The sequence below is a fragment of the Megalops cyprinoides genome, chromosome 14 (assembly GCF_013368585.1).
Source record: "Megalops cyprinoides isolate fMegCyp1 chromosome 14, fMegCyp1.pri, whole genome shotgun sequence".
In the NCBI taxonomy this organism is placed as follows: domain Eukaryota; kingdom Metazoa; phylum Chordata; class Actinopteri; order Elopiformes; family Megalopidae; genus Megalops; species Megalops cyprinoides.
Window position 1 is genome coordinate 5,931,541 of NC_050596.1, and position 15,529 is coordinate 5,947,069.

At 43.2% G+C, this 15,529-nt stretch overlaps 1 protein-coding gene across 2 annotated transcripts in view; it reads left to right on the forward strand.

The window, feature by feature from the left end:
• Positions 1–12,736: 12,736 nt before the first annotated feature.
• LOC118788882 (Nance-Horan syndrome protein-like) overlaps positions 12,737–15,529 on the forward strand; it is a 104,281-nt gene continuing 101,488 nt past the window's right edge. For both annotated transcript variants that reach the window (XM_036545063.1, XM_036545064.1), the window contains exon 1: positions 12,737–13,237. In XM_036545063.1, coding sequence (XP_036400956.1) covers positions 12,958–13,237 — 280 coding nt within the window. In that variant the 5' untranslated portion in view covers positions 12,737–12,957. The remainder of the gene's footprint in view (positions 13,238–15,529) is intronic.

Genomic DNA, 15,529 nt, shown 5'->3' on the forward strand with positions numbered 1-15,529 from the left:
ATTAGAACACCTGCTGTACAGTGAAATGCATTAAATTTACCAATTGCATTTTTTCCTGTTGTTTTCTTTTCATTAAGTAACGATTCACTCAAAGGATTAGGGGATAGTTCCAGGAAATGGATTCATAAATGGAAGCAAAATAAAATGCATTGCAGTGTTTGTTCTACTTTTTACCTGTGACATGCTGAAAGATGACTGGCTGTCTTCTTGTGCCATCTGTAATTAGGAGTTTTATCAGAGTGGCACATGTTTGGAACGTTCGTGTTCGGCCAGGGGGCCGGATTAGGGACGGGAGTCACCAGAGGGCAGAGCGTGAATGGCTGTGCTGGACAGCTTGCCCGTGGCTTTAAAAGCTTACCTTGCAAGACCTCTCTGCCGGCCTGCTCTTGTTGTCTGTGTCATCCCCCTCTCTCTGTGTGCATGCCTCCTGAGTCCTCACAGGAGAGGTCAGAAATCAGACACCTCCCACACAGTTCGGGCGTGCTCTGTTTGTCTCTCTCCCTCCCTCTCTCTATCTCTCTCTCTCTCTCCCCCTCTCTCTCTCTCTCTATCTCCCTTGCCCCCCCTCTCTCTCTCTATCCCCCTCTCCCTCTCTCTCTCCCCCCCCCCCTCTCTCTCTCTCCCCCCCCCCCTCTCTCTCTCTCTCTCTGTCCCTTTTTGCAGGCAAATTTGGTTTCTCTGTGCATGCTGGCTCCTTCGCAGCCTGCCTCCCAGGACGCATCGCTCAGTCCTAATTAAACGCTGACAGATCAGTAGATCCCTCCATGGAGGAGAGCTGTGCTCACGTCTGACCTGGAATTGGAGGCTGAGCTATTCGGCATGGCCTAACTGGCAGAACGCCTCACCTGAGAAAACACGCCTGCTCGTCCTCCGTCTCCATGAACCAGCACTGCCCTGTCCAATCTTCCAAAAATACATTTAAATTTACATATGAATACTTCTTATGAGAGAAACCTGCAGACTGTTACCCTACAGGCAAGTACTAACATTTCCTCTGAGAAACTAGCACAGAGAGGGCAGCATTCTCTGGGCGGCAGTGTAGCATAGTGGCTAAGGAGCAGGACTTGTAACTGAAAGGTTGCTGGTTCAATCCCTGCTGGGACACTATTGCTGTACCCTTGGGCAAAGTGCTTAACCCACAATTGCCTCAGTAAATATCCAGGTGATTAAATGGATAACATTATAAAGTACTGTAACCTATGTAAGTTCCTTTGGATAAAAGTGTCTGCCAAATGAATAAATGTTCTGCATGATTTAAGTGAAAGCATCTTTTCAAAGAACATATCGTGAATTTTAGTTAACCTCATCACACTATTGCAAGTCAAGAAGATGAAGGTATGTGTTAATTATTTTTCCTATGTTTGGTGTTTCCTATGTTTCATCACCCAATGAACTCATGAACAGCACAGCACTGTAGTCCATAGTAAATGATATGTCAGTGTAGTAGTCTGTGTTCTGCTCCCATGGGTGGCTTCAGCTTCATCAGTGAAAAGTGCAAATGGGGGGAGACAGATAACAGCATGGTCTGGGCACACAGCCACAACACAGTCTGTTAGAGCTGACCGGCTACTGGTCACACTGCAGTTCCCACCCTAACACACGCTGTCTGTTAGAGGTGACCATCTATCAGCCTCACCGGTGCCCAGCCAAAGCACTACCATTGAAAATCAGATGAGAAGCAGTCAGGTAGCACGTGATAAAGCATGGAGTCAGTCGTTCTGCAGATTAAGAGCGTGATAGACATAAGAGCCATTCCTCATTGAAATGAGACACAGGATGTATATAAATAGGCGGCAGCATACGCTTTACAAATTAAAACTATAGTTTGAGAATTACGCCCTTGTGTGGCCTCGTTGCCTCTGCGTGTTCTGCCTTGCATGAGGTAACAGCTCATACACTAGTGTTGGGCTGTGCATTAGGATCAGACTGACCTACCCCTGATCTGCTCCGAGCATTGTACATATTCCAGCAGCAAGCCCAGCATTTTCAGCACTGCACTTTTAATGAGTTCTTGAAATGGCCACCAGATGGAGCTGTTGGAAGAGAGAGCTCTGTTTGTTTGGAATGGAAGCACCTAGTACAGATCCTGCCCAGTGGGCAGATATGTAGAATAGAATGCTTGGTTCTCAGTTAAGAAAAGGTTGGCCTATTTCAGGTTGGCCAACTACTTCTTAAATTAGATATTTATTAATCGTTCAGCATTGGGGTGCAGCTTACCCATGAGCTTTCTGAGATACAGTCGAAGCACCTAGTTATAAAAAATATCCCAGAACGTTTCTGGGTTTTTCGCCCTGCCTTTATCCAGAGATATTTGTAACTGTCAGGACAATAACAAACACCTTATGAAAATAATAATAATAATAATAATAATAATAATAATAACAATAATAATAATAATAATAATAACAGGGGGCAGAATTCCAAGCATTAACAGGAAGAGCCTTTCCAGACAAAGATCTCTTGATGTGATCATGAGGACAGGCTACGTCAGTACAATGCATTTCAACATGTGTAATACCACGTTTAATGTAAATATCATGTTCTCAGTTGATTTATTAATTTTAAATAACCTGGAAGAAGTCCATAAATATTTGAAGACACGCATGGCAAAATGCTTACTAGAGCACTAATAGTACGTTGTATGTCTTATTGCTAACGTCTTTGTAAAAAGTTTACATTCATGGCTTTCTGTCTCTGCTTAAAGCTTCGTCGTCGTATGAATTCATAAATGAAATCTAAAATTGGTGCGCAGGACATCCTTGTAGATTGTAGAGAGTGACGTAAGACTATATGAAACACGATGAACAATTTTCGATGTGGTAAAAATGATTGTACGGCTGTTTGATCACATGACGTGCCCATACTTAAAAAATAAATTAATTAAACTTTTCAAATAGGGATAACTACATCGTGGAAATGGGAAAAAGCGACAGCCTCCATCCGCTGTGGACTCATTTGAAAAAGGGGGAGCAGTCAGTCTTGCGCTGAGAAATGACCTGATTTATCCCTGTAAAATTGAACTGCATTTCATTTTGTCACGTTTATAGCCCGCGACTAGTTCCCCAGCTGGTGGCCGGGCGCTAGGAGCTTCGAGGGCCCTGTTTTGAAAGATGAGCTGGAACCCGTCCTTCGAATATTTATGGGCGCGCTGTGAGCATGGCCGCGGCATCGGTGATTATTTGAGTTATGCGTGTCTTTGGCTTGTGATGCTCTTCTACCCTAAGTGCAAAGTGCTACAATGCCCTCTGCACAGAAGACGTCGGTCTGCACCAGCAGAAAAAAACCTGCCGAGATGTTGGCAGCGTTTTTCTTTCTCACATCTGTTTTAAATAAAGTTATAACAATAGTTTGAAGTTGCGTTAATGCTACATGTATGGAGGCCGTCCAATCCCATCAACTCCTGTCTCATGGAGAATCAAAGGGATTCCGACGCCCATTACACTAGAGACATTGGATCAGCATGTGCGAACGACAAGGTCATTATTCTTAAGCATCGTTTCATTTTTAATGTATTATTTTTGTAAACTGAGACTACAGTTAAATCCGCAAATAATATCGAACTTATGGGATATTTTATGAGAAAATTTCAGTCCAGTTTTTACAGAACAAATTTTTATAAAATTAATCGGGGAACTAATGACCAGAGGGCTTGTCTCATGAGACTCTGTACACACAGAGACATGTGGAACCATCAAAAGCTTGTTGTTCACAAACAGATTTTCTGGCCTCATATCCAGACGGGCAGAGAGGAAATCCAGCACAGAGATACCAAAGATTCTCCTGACATTGACCAGATAGTCAGCTAAGTGCACTTCACTTTAATAATTCTCTAGGCCTATGTGCTATTGTTGAGGCTAATAGTGTTCTGATTTGTTGACTCATTATGAACATTCTTGAAGGTGCGTGGTCTAGAACAGAACATCTCTTGTCATCGAACAAATACCGAAAGCCTCAGATCCTCCTGATATCAACCCAAGCCCCTTAGATTTAGGACGTAAGGGACACATGAGCTGAATATCTGGTCATCTATAGCAATGTACTGCTGTCTGCTGGAGAGAGAAATGGTTTACCTGGCATGACTGCACCTCTGAGGCTGGAGGCATGTCCCTGCCATCCCCACGCTGTGACCATGCCTGTGGTCTGACCAACTGGGCCTGGTGGAATTGGCAGTGAGTGAATGTTGTGGTTGTGAAGTGTATGTTCATCTCACTGGGTGAAGAGCACTAATTGGAGCCACACCTGAGGGTGTATGTGGTGTATGTCCCTCTGATATCCCTGTGTGCTGATTTTGCATTACAAGAGGTGGGGATCACCCTGCCCCAATGGGAAACAGTCACTGGGACGCACCACCCCTGAGAACCACAACCCTGCCCCTGGCTGTGGGCCCTTCTTCTCTATCCATCCCCTTCACCACCCTCCATCAATTGCAACAAATGCGACCAGGGGTTTGAAGAGACAGTGTATAGAGCTGTTGGACACATGACTTAAAAGCAATATCAGGTCAAATCATCTGAACAATATGATGATTCTGCTGATTACAGTATTTTCTGCTCTAAATATATGGTTTAGTTTTCAGTTGGTTCTAGATTGGTCTAGATTGAAGGCATATCATTTCAGATCTATTTAATTCTGCATGACAGCATGCATCATATTTGCAATATAATAACCCCAGGTTGTTCTTTGATAATCTTATGCTTGAAACAGCTGGACGCTGTCTTTAGCAACAGCACATTTGTGCTGAAGAAGCGCCTCTGATTCGGCTGCATATTTCAGATGGTTGCTCTTGAAAAGCATTTGAAGCTGGTGGTGGGCAAACCCGATCCGATACACTGACAGAGTGTGTAAATGTTGACACAACCTTGATGACTTCCACACATGTTGCTCTAGACAGGCGAAACCCGAAACCTGGGGGGGGGGGGGGGGGGGGGGTCGATCAGCAGAAATGACCACAACAGCCACTGTCCACTGCTGAATAATGTAGAATATACTGCCATTTCTTGTGCCCCGCATAAACATCATTGTTACTCTGCCTCCTCATCTTATTAGCCTGACTCATGCTCCATTAGTCCATACAGCCTCTGTAGGAGTAATGTAGCCACAGACCTATGTGGGTCTGCCTGCGTCAGTGATGGGTGCTGTTGCAATGCAAGTGTTCCCAGCGGTTCACTGAGGACACACCTGATGCGCTTCCCTTCTGAAACTGAAATAATGAAGTCATGATGAGGCTGCCCTCACATGACTTTTAATGTCTTGCTTAATACCATGAACTAGGCAACAGTTTCAGTGTACAAACTGCAATACAAAATGGAAAATGCAAGATATGATATATTTTAATACAGTTTTTCTTCCTCTCTGAAAGAAGAAGTTTCATTGCTATGACTTATGCCATCAGATTTATGGTTTGAATAGTGACTCACTGTACATTGTGTGTAATTATGTTATTCACATTTACATACTGGTATCTGCAAAGGGGAATGTGTGGATGTATGTGAACAGGAAAGTGGCACTGTGTTCCTCAACGCTCTGGAGAGACATGCTGCCTCCTTGAAATAACCACCTTGGTCTGTGGCTCTCACAGCTGCCCTGGGTGTAGCAGAGCCCCCTGCAGGAGGAAAGGTGTCCTAAATGTGTGAGACAAATGTGGCTAGGAGCTCCCTCAGAGCAGCGATCTAAAGTGCTTCATACAAGAAATTCATTTTCCAGCATTCTTCAGCTTGTCTGTATGAGGCAGTGAGATGCTTATGCACAGGTAGTTGTAATGAGCAGGACCTATTTCCTCCTCACTTCATGGCACATGAGTCCTGTCTGCATAATATTTGTAGCATGCAAACAAGCCATTTTGATGTGTTCGTCTTACTGTGAATATGATGTACATTTACATTTATTCATTTGGCAGATGCTTTTATCCAAAGCGACTCACATAGGTTACAGTTCTTTACAATGTTATCCATTTATACACCTGGATATTTACTGGGGCAATTGTGGGTTAAGTACCTTGCCCAAGAGTACAGCAGCAGTGTCCAGTGAACCAGTAACCTTTCGGTTAAGAGTCCTGCTCCTTAACCACTATGCTACACTGCTGCTCATTGTACGCTTGGATTCAATATTGCTGCATTTGGTTTGCCCTTGCATAATATTATGCATAATATTATGGGTTTGGTGGTTATAGTAACTGATGAAAAAAAGTGTAGCAAAACACTTTTTGCAATATTTCATACAAAGTTCTTTACAAGCTGCAATGCAACAATGATCCAGGCCAGAATGATTCCCCAGTGTAGGAAAATTGATGAACATTTTTCATGAAGTGTGCTACATAAGAACTCCTTAACACTGTCATAAGAACTGCATAACACCGTAATAAGCACTGAACAAAACTATGAACTTTTATACCATTTGACACAGACTTTTATGCTTTGTCACTGTTAATGTCAAATATGAAATTAGAATAACATACTACATAAGAATGTCATGGTAGAATAATCTATGAAGTGGGTTATGACATACTACAACATATGACAATCTATGTCATATCTATTGTCATAAATTTTTTATGAACGCTTAAGTAGTGCTTATGGAGCCTTTATGTAATTCTTATGTGGGACTCCTTATAGCAAATGTTACAGAGAATTGTAATTCAGAATAGTTGACTTTGTCAAAACTATACCCTCAGATCATGTTGTATGTTTGTAAATTTGTCTTGGCTTCATCTTTTTTATTTGAAACTGTATGCATGTCAAAGATCAAATGTAACCCATTTAATGAAAACATATGTGAGAATATCCCCTTTCAGATTTTTAGGAAAACAGCCGCTGAACAAAATAGCACTTTTAAATTTTAATACATAAAAGCAGTCTGAAGACAAACTTGAATAGTGTTACAACTGAAAGAAATAGTATTTATTTAATTTATATTTCACGTATTTCTGGTTTGTATTTTGCTATAACTGATACTTTCACAAGGGTTTAATTGTGATCTGAGGTTTTGTGAATTCAAAACCAGCTCCCTGGGAAAGGTAATTTGATACTACGTTTTTTATACATGCCCAGCAGTATTGAGGAGGTTTGACTTAACCTTACCACCCCGTATTATTATTTCAGAAATGTGGATTTGCAGACCACCTGAGGAATCCATTGGCAGTGATAAATTCGCCATTCCAAAGTGTAAATATCATCCGTCCATGAAACAGAGCAAAATATTTGCAGCAGTGATATAACTTTTGTCCAACAGCCATTTCGAACGATCATTTGCTGTCTATTTAAAGAGGAACTCTTACCAAAAAGGTGCTTGTGCGGATACATTTTCCCGGGAAACGAGATAAAGCTGAAATTCCCAAGAAAGTTTCGTGCTACGGATTGATTGTATCTTAGCGCAGTATCTTTCTCTGTATCAGAAGACCTGCGGAGCCGGAATGGAGTCCCGGCATTACCCGGCAGGCAGGGTTCGTCCTCAGGACAGCGAGCCGTCACTCACACTGTCTCCTCTGTAACAAGCAATGACACTTCTGCCACGCGATTGATGCAAGTACAAGACAGTGTAATGAAAACATTCAGCAAACAAAATGTGACGTTATTTCAGGAAGGAAATAAATAAAATACGATTTTACTACAGTACGGTTGTCTGATTGACTATAACGGAACTGGGGCGGGTGAAAAAAGATTGATGGCGTCACACTCTCCCTCCCAGACTGATTCCAACAGCCAACAAATCCTACCACCAGAGAGATTGTTTCCTTAAAAATAGCTAGCATTAAACCAGGTGAGTCAGCGGTCGAAAAAAGAATGTCAATGTGACAATGTGGGTGGGAATGCAATCAGAAAATTCCAAATTTCAAATGATTGAAAACATTACAGCACAACTGCAACCAGCGACCAGTGGGGAAAATTCCTTATTTCCACGACTTCCCATTATTGTAAAAACTACTAAATAAAATAAATGAAATACGACAAATAATAATGTTACCGTTTTCACAAGGTTTGTTGCGGATGTTATTTTACATGTGAAATCGGTGTTATTTTCTTGGGATTTCTTGGGATACAGAATAGCTGTAGGGTGATGTGTAACTCAGATTCTACGTGACGCGCTCGGGGCTTCCTCCAATTACGACTGTGGCTGGGCGTGTTCCATGCGGTCGGATTCAGCGATTGGTCCATCTTCCGGGTGATTATGCTTTGAAACGTGCATTTGCGGACAGTTGCAGGTGTGGCTGTAATTATCTCGCTGCTGCATCGTTGCCATGACCAGAACTGCTCCTTTTATTTCGGCGCGACGAGCGGCGTCCTCTTGCAACTGAGAAGAGGAGGATGAGGAAGAGAGAAACAGCTGCGCAGGGTCACAGAAGCTGTAAGACGGTACTTAACCCACAATTGCCTCAGTAAATATCCAGCTGTATAAATGGATAACATTGTAAAGAACTGTAACCTATGTAAGTCGCTTTGGATAAAAGCGTCTGCCAAATGAATAAATGTAAATGTAAAATGTTTCCGTGCCCGAGGAGACGGATGCTACGGCAGGGCGACTTGCTGGAAGAACTGGAGCACGCACGGCCCTCAGAGCGGCTCGGAGTGTGCCGTTCCCTTATGATCAGCACCCGGCTGGCTCACCCACACTGGTTTCCTTTAATAGAATTCATCAGAGCGGAGATCAAAGAGTGACGTCACACAATGTGTCTCGAGTGCCCCTAAGATGAATTAGGCTATTTATATTTAATAACAGCCCCCCACCCCCCCGGCAGCTAAGTATACCTCACCCAGTCCCCTACTCCCTCGGTTGCAGGAGGATTTGTAAGGAAGGGCTGTTTGTCACGTGGGCGAGCGCACAGGCTCTTTTCTGCCAGCACAGGGGTAAACAGGCATCTATATCCTGCTAGCCCATTCCCCAGGTTCAGGCTCAGCTCGGCCTGTTTCTAGTAGACTCGACTGTTCCAAATGAGCTTTTCACATTTATCATGAACAAAAGAGGCCAAGTATAACACGTTGCCTGTTTGTGCATTTTCTTAAAATAAAAATAGCTGATTATTTTCTCACTGCCTCCACCATAGGTAGGTCAATGCTATTTGTGACGTTAAGGTAAATGTAAGATCTGAAAAGAGATTTTCCTCTGGACAATTTTGTCTTGCTGGTGTTAGATTATGCTTATATATATATATATATATATATATATATATATATATATATTTCGAGGAGAGCTGAGCAGAGGTTCATTCTCAGAAACAGTCTGGCCCTCTCCCAAAATAAGAAACAGGGTGCAGACAGCATCCTGCAACTACCACACATGCACGGGAACATAAAGCAGAGAAGACTCGCACAGCCTCACTCAGCTTGACATCCTTCAGACTGCACTGCCTGCACAGCCACTATCACCTACTGCAGTCACCTGGCCCAAATCCGCCTGCATCCAGTCCTGCTCCCGCACCGGCCTCTGGGACACTTCACCGACTGTAATCAGACTTCCACGGTAACTTATAAGAAAACAAAACTGAGAGAAGTGAAAACAGAAAGAAGTTTAAGGTGCGGTTCTTGTTTAATTTCTGATCATGTTGTTCAGGCTAAAGCAACGGTTGATATGCGATACAGAAGTGATGTCATGTTCAGTTGGAGCGCAGCGTTTGCTGTTTTCACCAGCACTGGTGGTTGCTATGCGATACATATGTAGCGGTGACCCATAACTATGAAAACCTGTTCACACCTGACTGAGTCTTTCCGGCTGTTGTGCACATGCTGGTGTAATGTTTTTGTAGGATGTTTTTGTAGCACAGATACACAGATTATCTTGCCACTGCATTCCGAATTCTTAGTGTTGATCAGGTTAACTGTGACACACACAGGGAATCTGTGGAGGACGTGATCATAGCGTGTGTTTTTTTCTGAGTTTTCAGACTTCATCAATCCCTCCCTTTGATTACTATACGTGCCTCCAGCCTATAACTACAAACAGATTAATCAAGCGGTATGTCTGCACTGTGGTCCTGATCCCCCCAGCTGTCTCACTGAAGGAGGGCGTGCTAGGGTTCGAGTGGGTTCCAGCAGACAGGCACCTCTGTTCCAGGTTGAGCTCCTGGCACAGAGCAGGCCCAGGCCTGCATCCTCACTGTGTCTACTCCAGCAGTAATCGCCACCTCACTGTCTGAGTCTAATTACCATCCAAACTCGCCCAGGCTCACATCTCTGAGCTCTGACTTTGAATAGATAACAAGGTAGGGTTGTGTATTTATAAAATTAGATGGTTTAGAGAGGGGAGCCCTGATTGAAATATAAGTACCCCTGAACACGGTGTGTTTTGGTTTCTTGGCGACAGATGCACTTGGCGGGCGACAGTGTGTCTCAGACATGCTTTCTTTAAAGACATGCAGGTTTTTTTCATCTTTTACACTAAGGAGTGTAAAGTTACTGACAGCACAGTGGTAGATATTAGCATGTTATCATCTATATTTTCAGCAGAATGAACACTCTCAAAGTAGACAAAATCTACTTCAGTCTGCCCATTGGAAAACATGGCAGACACTAATCTTATTACAAGGAAAACTGGAGGCAGTTGTATACTTTCCTCCTGTTGAAGCTTTTGTCAGTCCGTTGACTTGCTGAGAGTACAGGTCGTGTCAGGATTGTTAATTGAAGTTAGTAAATTTACCACCAGAGGGAGCTAGAGAGTGTTTCTATAGAGTTTTTGAGTATGAAGGTTACACTTGGTGAAACGTATTTACTTTAAACAAAAAAGGCAAAATTTCACAACCACTCAAAGTATGACAAATAAAGCTGGTTCTGATTCAAAACTGCATTAGCATCACAAGTGGATACATCAAGCAGACCATACCAAATAATGATCCTCACACTAACAAATACATTTCCAGTAAGATGAGATGTAGGCTAGGAGCAATTTGAGACATAAATCTGAGTCCCCTTCATGTCTGTGTACTACAGAGCATGTTACACTATAAACAGACATTTAATACAGGGGTGCCATTATTTATAGACTGTGGCTTTAAATAGGTGCTTATGGCTACTTCAGTCTAATTGTGGAAGCTGTGAGATGTGGAAGTTGTCTTTTTTGCAATACTGAGATATTATACTTGCAAGCTAAGGTGTCTGTATCTTGAAGGAGCACTCCACCCAAACCTGTTATGTGATGAGCTATTTCTTAATGAAAAAAAAACCCAATATCCTCCTCCAGTTTTGAAGCAACAGATGTCATCATAATTATGTAACTGAGAATCAATTGTACATTACATCCACCAGCATCAGGTTGTTACTTGGCAGTTGATCAATTTTATTGAGCCAAAAAAAATGTTATTGGTTATGGGTACCATGCATAAAGCATTAGAACTCCTCTCTAGACAGCTTTATGTACCTGGGCATGCCTTTGTCTGGATTGGAAACATAAAAAACATAATTGATGATTTCTGAGACAAGGAACGTTTTCTGTGTGGTTATTATTATACCAATATATACTACCAGAGGTTCAGATAATTTCCTCATATCACCATAAATAAGTATAAATTTGTGAAGCCAAGTAACTTTTAAATACATTTGATAATTGAATTGAAGTCTGAGTTGTGACAGACAATAGATTGTGCCAGCTAAGTGAATTGTGTTACAGTGGAGTGTAATGAATGAGTGAAGTCATGGCCCCTGGCACTACAGGCGTAACAAAACCCTTTATCCCAAAAAGCAAGCGCCCCGCTCTAGCGCAGTCTACACAAACCTGCTGCATGACAAGATAGGACTTTTCCCTCGCCTCAAAGCTTCGTCGTGCAACTGTTGCAGTTCTGCCGCAGACGTTGGCAGCCCCCACAGCCAGGAAGCGCTTAAAGCTGTCACCTCTGCGGATTCTGTCCCCGTCAGCCGGGATTTAGCCAAACCCCCATTCAGCGAATGTGAAAGGAGCTCAGGCCAGCAGACGGGCTCCGGCGGGGAAGTGAAAGCATGACAAAAGCATGAGGTAAAGCAGCGTAGGAATGTTAAAGACTGGGGAAACTACCGACAGGCCCACAGACAAAACGCTCAGTCGGCTCTAACCTCTTACTGCGGGTTTAGGGCGTATGAGCAGGGGATGGGGAGCGCGAGGATGAATACTTGCAGCCGTCTCCCTTTACCATATATTTGGCTATGCGTTTGTTTCGCTATTTATGTATTTATTCGTTCATATTGTCGTATGACGTTGTTACGGTGATGGTGATAGTATGTCGATGACTATGACACTGATTCTACTTAAATATATAGCTATATCGCTATTTCTTTCTATGTATAAACGTCCCCGTTCTATTTTTGAGTGACAGCAATTATCGTTATTTCAAAGGAAAAATACAATCATTTGATGCCACACAAGTTATCTGTGATGTGTAAACAAAAACGTAATGCATATACCGGTAATAATAATACCATAAACACGGTTTAAAATTCCTGTTGAACCAGTTTCATGTCTGTGAACTGCTTCATTTCGGTAAGGATACATTGTAACTTCAGTGCCACTTAAAGCCACGTTGAATGACATAGTAGGCCTATATTACATACATTAAGCGGAAATATATTCCTAAATTCAGGGTTTTCTAGATATTTCTATATTGCGCTGCCACTTGTTGCCGTTGACAACCACACGAGAAACTGGCGTTTCACTGACTCCGTGCGGTCACATGTATGAATCAATGCCATTCCAGATCCGGAAAAAATGCATGGACCGCCTCTCCGGGTTTTCGCGAGATCTCTTTTTTAAATGCACCTCAACTTGGAAGCGCTGGAAAAACAGCACCGATAGACAACTGATGATCAGAGGACCAGCGAAGATCCAAGTCTGAAGGAAGGCTGCGTTACTCTCGAGCTGTGTGTGATCATAACCGCAAGGGAGTGAAAGGATGGAGGACTGCAAGCTGTATTTGGGAATTTTGGATTGAGGGGGACGAGAACCTGAACGACTGTCTTCTCGGATCTGATTATTTTTGGAGGGGGATTTATTTTTACGTGCAAAATGCCATTTGCCAAAAGGATCGTTGAACCTCAGTTACTGTGCAGGCATGCGATTCCGAATGACGAGGGCTTGCTTTTTGAGGATCTGTGCTCAATCAACAATGTGGCTCTTTCTCGGACGCTGCGGCAGCTCTCCGACCTGGCCAAGCACGCCTGTTCCCTGTTTCAGGAGCTGGAAAACGAGATCATCTCTACGAACCAGCGGGTTTGGGTACTGCAAAACAAAATTGGCAGAATTCAGCAGACCGCCAGCGGACTAGATCCGAAACAGGAGGCAGTGCGTGAGTACCCTTTTTTGCAGAATAGCCTACGTCGTTTCTGACCAGTTCGTTAAATCCAGTAGGGACACCAGTTTCACGGGTGATATGGTTCAGTGATTTGAAGAAATTTCAGTCACCCTTGAAGAGCGTTTTTGGGTTAGCCCTTGCCACTGAAAGACATTATGAGTCACACGTCTGAATTTGTCTTCCTGCACAATATGTTCGATCACAATTACCTAGTCACTATGTCACCCAGAGCCCTGTTGTACGATATCGTACTAACTCAGCATCTAAAAATACGGCGATAAAATATGGTGGTGCATTACAGTAGCTGTATTTGGAACGAACCGAGAGGGGAGCAGAGGGGCGTGTAGTCTGCATGTGCGGCGACGAAGGCACCGGTGTCTTCATTAGCATCACTCAGTGGTTATCAATATGGGCAAGCCAGCTATCGCTGCAGGTGAAGGTATCGGCTGAGCACTACGTATTTTTCGACCTCATCTGAATTGAAGGCGATATCAGTCAACGGATGTCGCCGTTTTTATAACTGAGATGGCGCAACATACTTAGTCAAAAACACAGATTATTGTTATTATTATCATTATTATTATTATTGTTGTTGTGCTCCATTTGGCGTTGTATATTGTCATATAAATATCGCTTATATTTATAAAAAGGAAGGAAGTTTTAAAATGGTTAATAAAATGTAGGTCTCATTCATTCATAGTTTGATCAAAGGAAACGGGCTGTCTGTATGACACGGAAACGGGCTATCTGCACATTTCTTACAGGCCAGTCCTGAAATTTGGATATGGTCATACCTGTGCGACCCTCCCAGATAGTTGGCCAACAAAAGCTGGTTGACACACGATGACGCTGTTGAAAAAAGGGCATAGTGCCGAGAAACACTCACCGCTTTAATTACGCGCTTTCCGAAACCTACCTAAACAAGTAGCCCCCCCCCCCCCCCCCCCCCAAAAAAAAGTCTAAAATGGTGTGTTCGTTGAATGAATGTCGTTCAAGTATAAAACGACTTGAAAAGCACAATTAAACTATTGAGGTCGTTTAAAAAATACTGGAGATTTTGTATATGTGATTGTTTTGACGACACTAAATGGAAATGTATGGAGTGTAGACAGCCATTTCACCACGACTGAGAATTACCATGCAGCGACGTTGAACTGGGTTTGACTGCAGAGCAAAACCATTCTGGGGAAAAAGGGAAACCTTCCACAATTCATATTTGCCAAACACTGCTGTTATAGCTGGGCATAGTCTGACATTAAATAGATAATACTGCAATGGAAAACCCACTGTACTAGGTGCCAGAGAGAAGGAAAACAGGCACCATCTTTAAAAGTGATTTCAAGCATCCACCCTTCTCTCCCTTTCCTCCTCACACACAGAGTAATCATGTCGGTGTATGCAAGCCCTGGCTTTTTTCTCGTGAAAAAAAATGATGTTGTAGCGTGCCTGTGTTTCTTCCGACCTTGGTGTTGTGGAGACCAGAGCTTGTGCAGGTCTCGGTGTGCTGCGAGGCGCGGGATCCACTGCAGTCTGGGCTGAGCTGCTCTGGAATATGCAGCAGCAGTGCGTGGCAGCCAGTGAGGAAAAGGTGATGAATGGATTTGGAGGGAGCGTTTTTATTTTCTAAATGAAATTGAGAGGAAGCTTCAAGATTAAGCGAGCACTCGGGAGATGTAATTCAAGGGGGTGGCCCTAGTGGTTATGACATAACACTTTTACTGATTTGAGCACATAAATATTACACTGTCCAACATCTGGGCTGTGGGCCCATGCGCATGTCTGATATAATCAACCTAAAATATTCTGCCATGCCGTTCGGCCTACTACATGTTTAAATAAGCTCTTTGGTTATTATGGATTATTTGCATCTTATATAACTGTTTTCTACAAATGCACTTAATTATCTTCTCTTCTGTCCAGCTCAGATACAGTCTGGGGAGGGGTGAGCAATGATTGGGCCAATCAGTAAACCCCGCCTCAGTGGCTGTTAGCTATCCTGTGGTTTCCATTGGCTGCCTGCCTCCCTGACATGGCTCATTGGCTGTTTTTCTTCTTGCCTCCCGCTGCTTCTAATTGGGCGTGTCTTGCCATCGACTGTGCATCTCCTTGAAGTCTCTCTCTTGATGTGTTTATCCCCAACTGCACAACTTTTAATCAGCTGTGTCTCACACTGTCCCGACTGGCTGTGTCTCACCACTGGCTGTGTATCTCTCTCTTCTGATTGGCTGTGTCTCCCCACTGGCTGTGTGTCTCAGTCTCTCCTGATTGGCTGTGTCTCCCCACTGC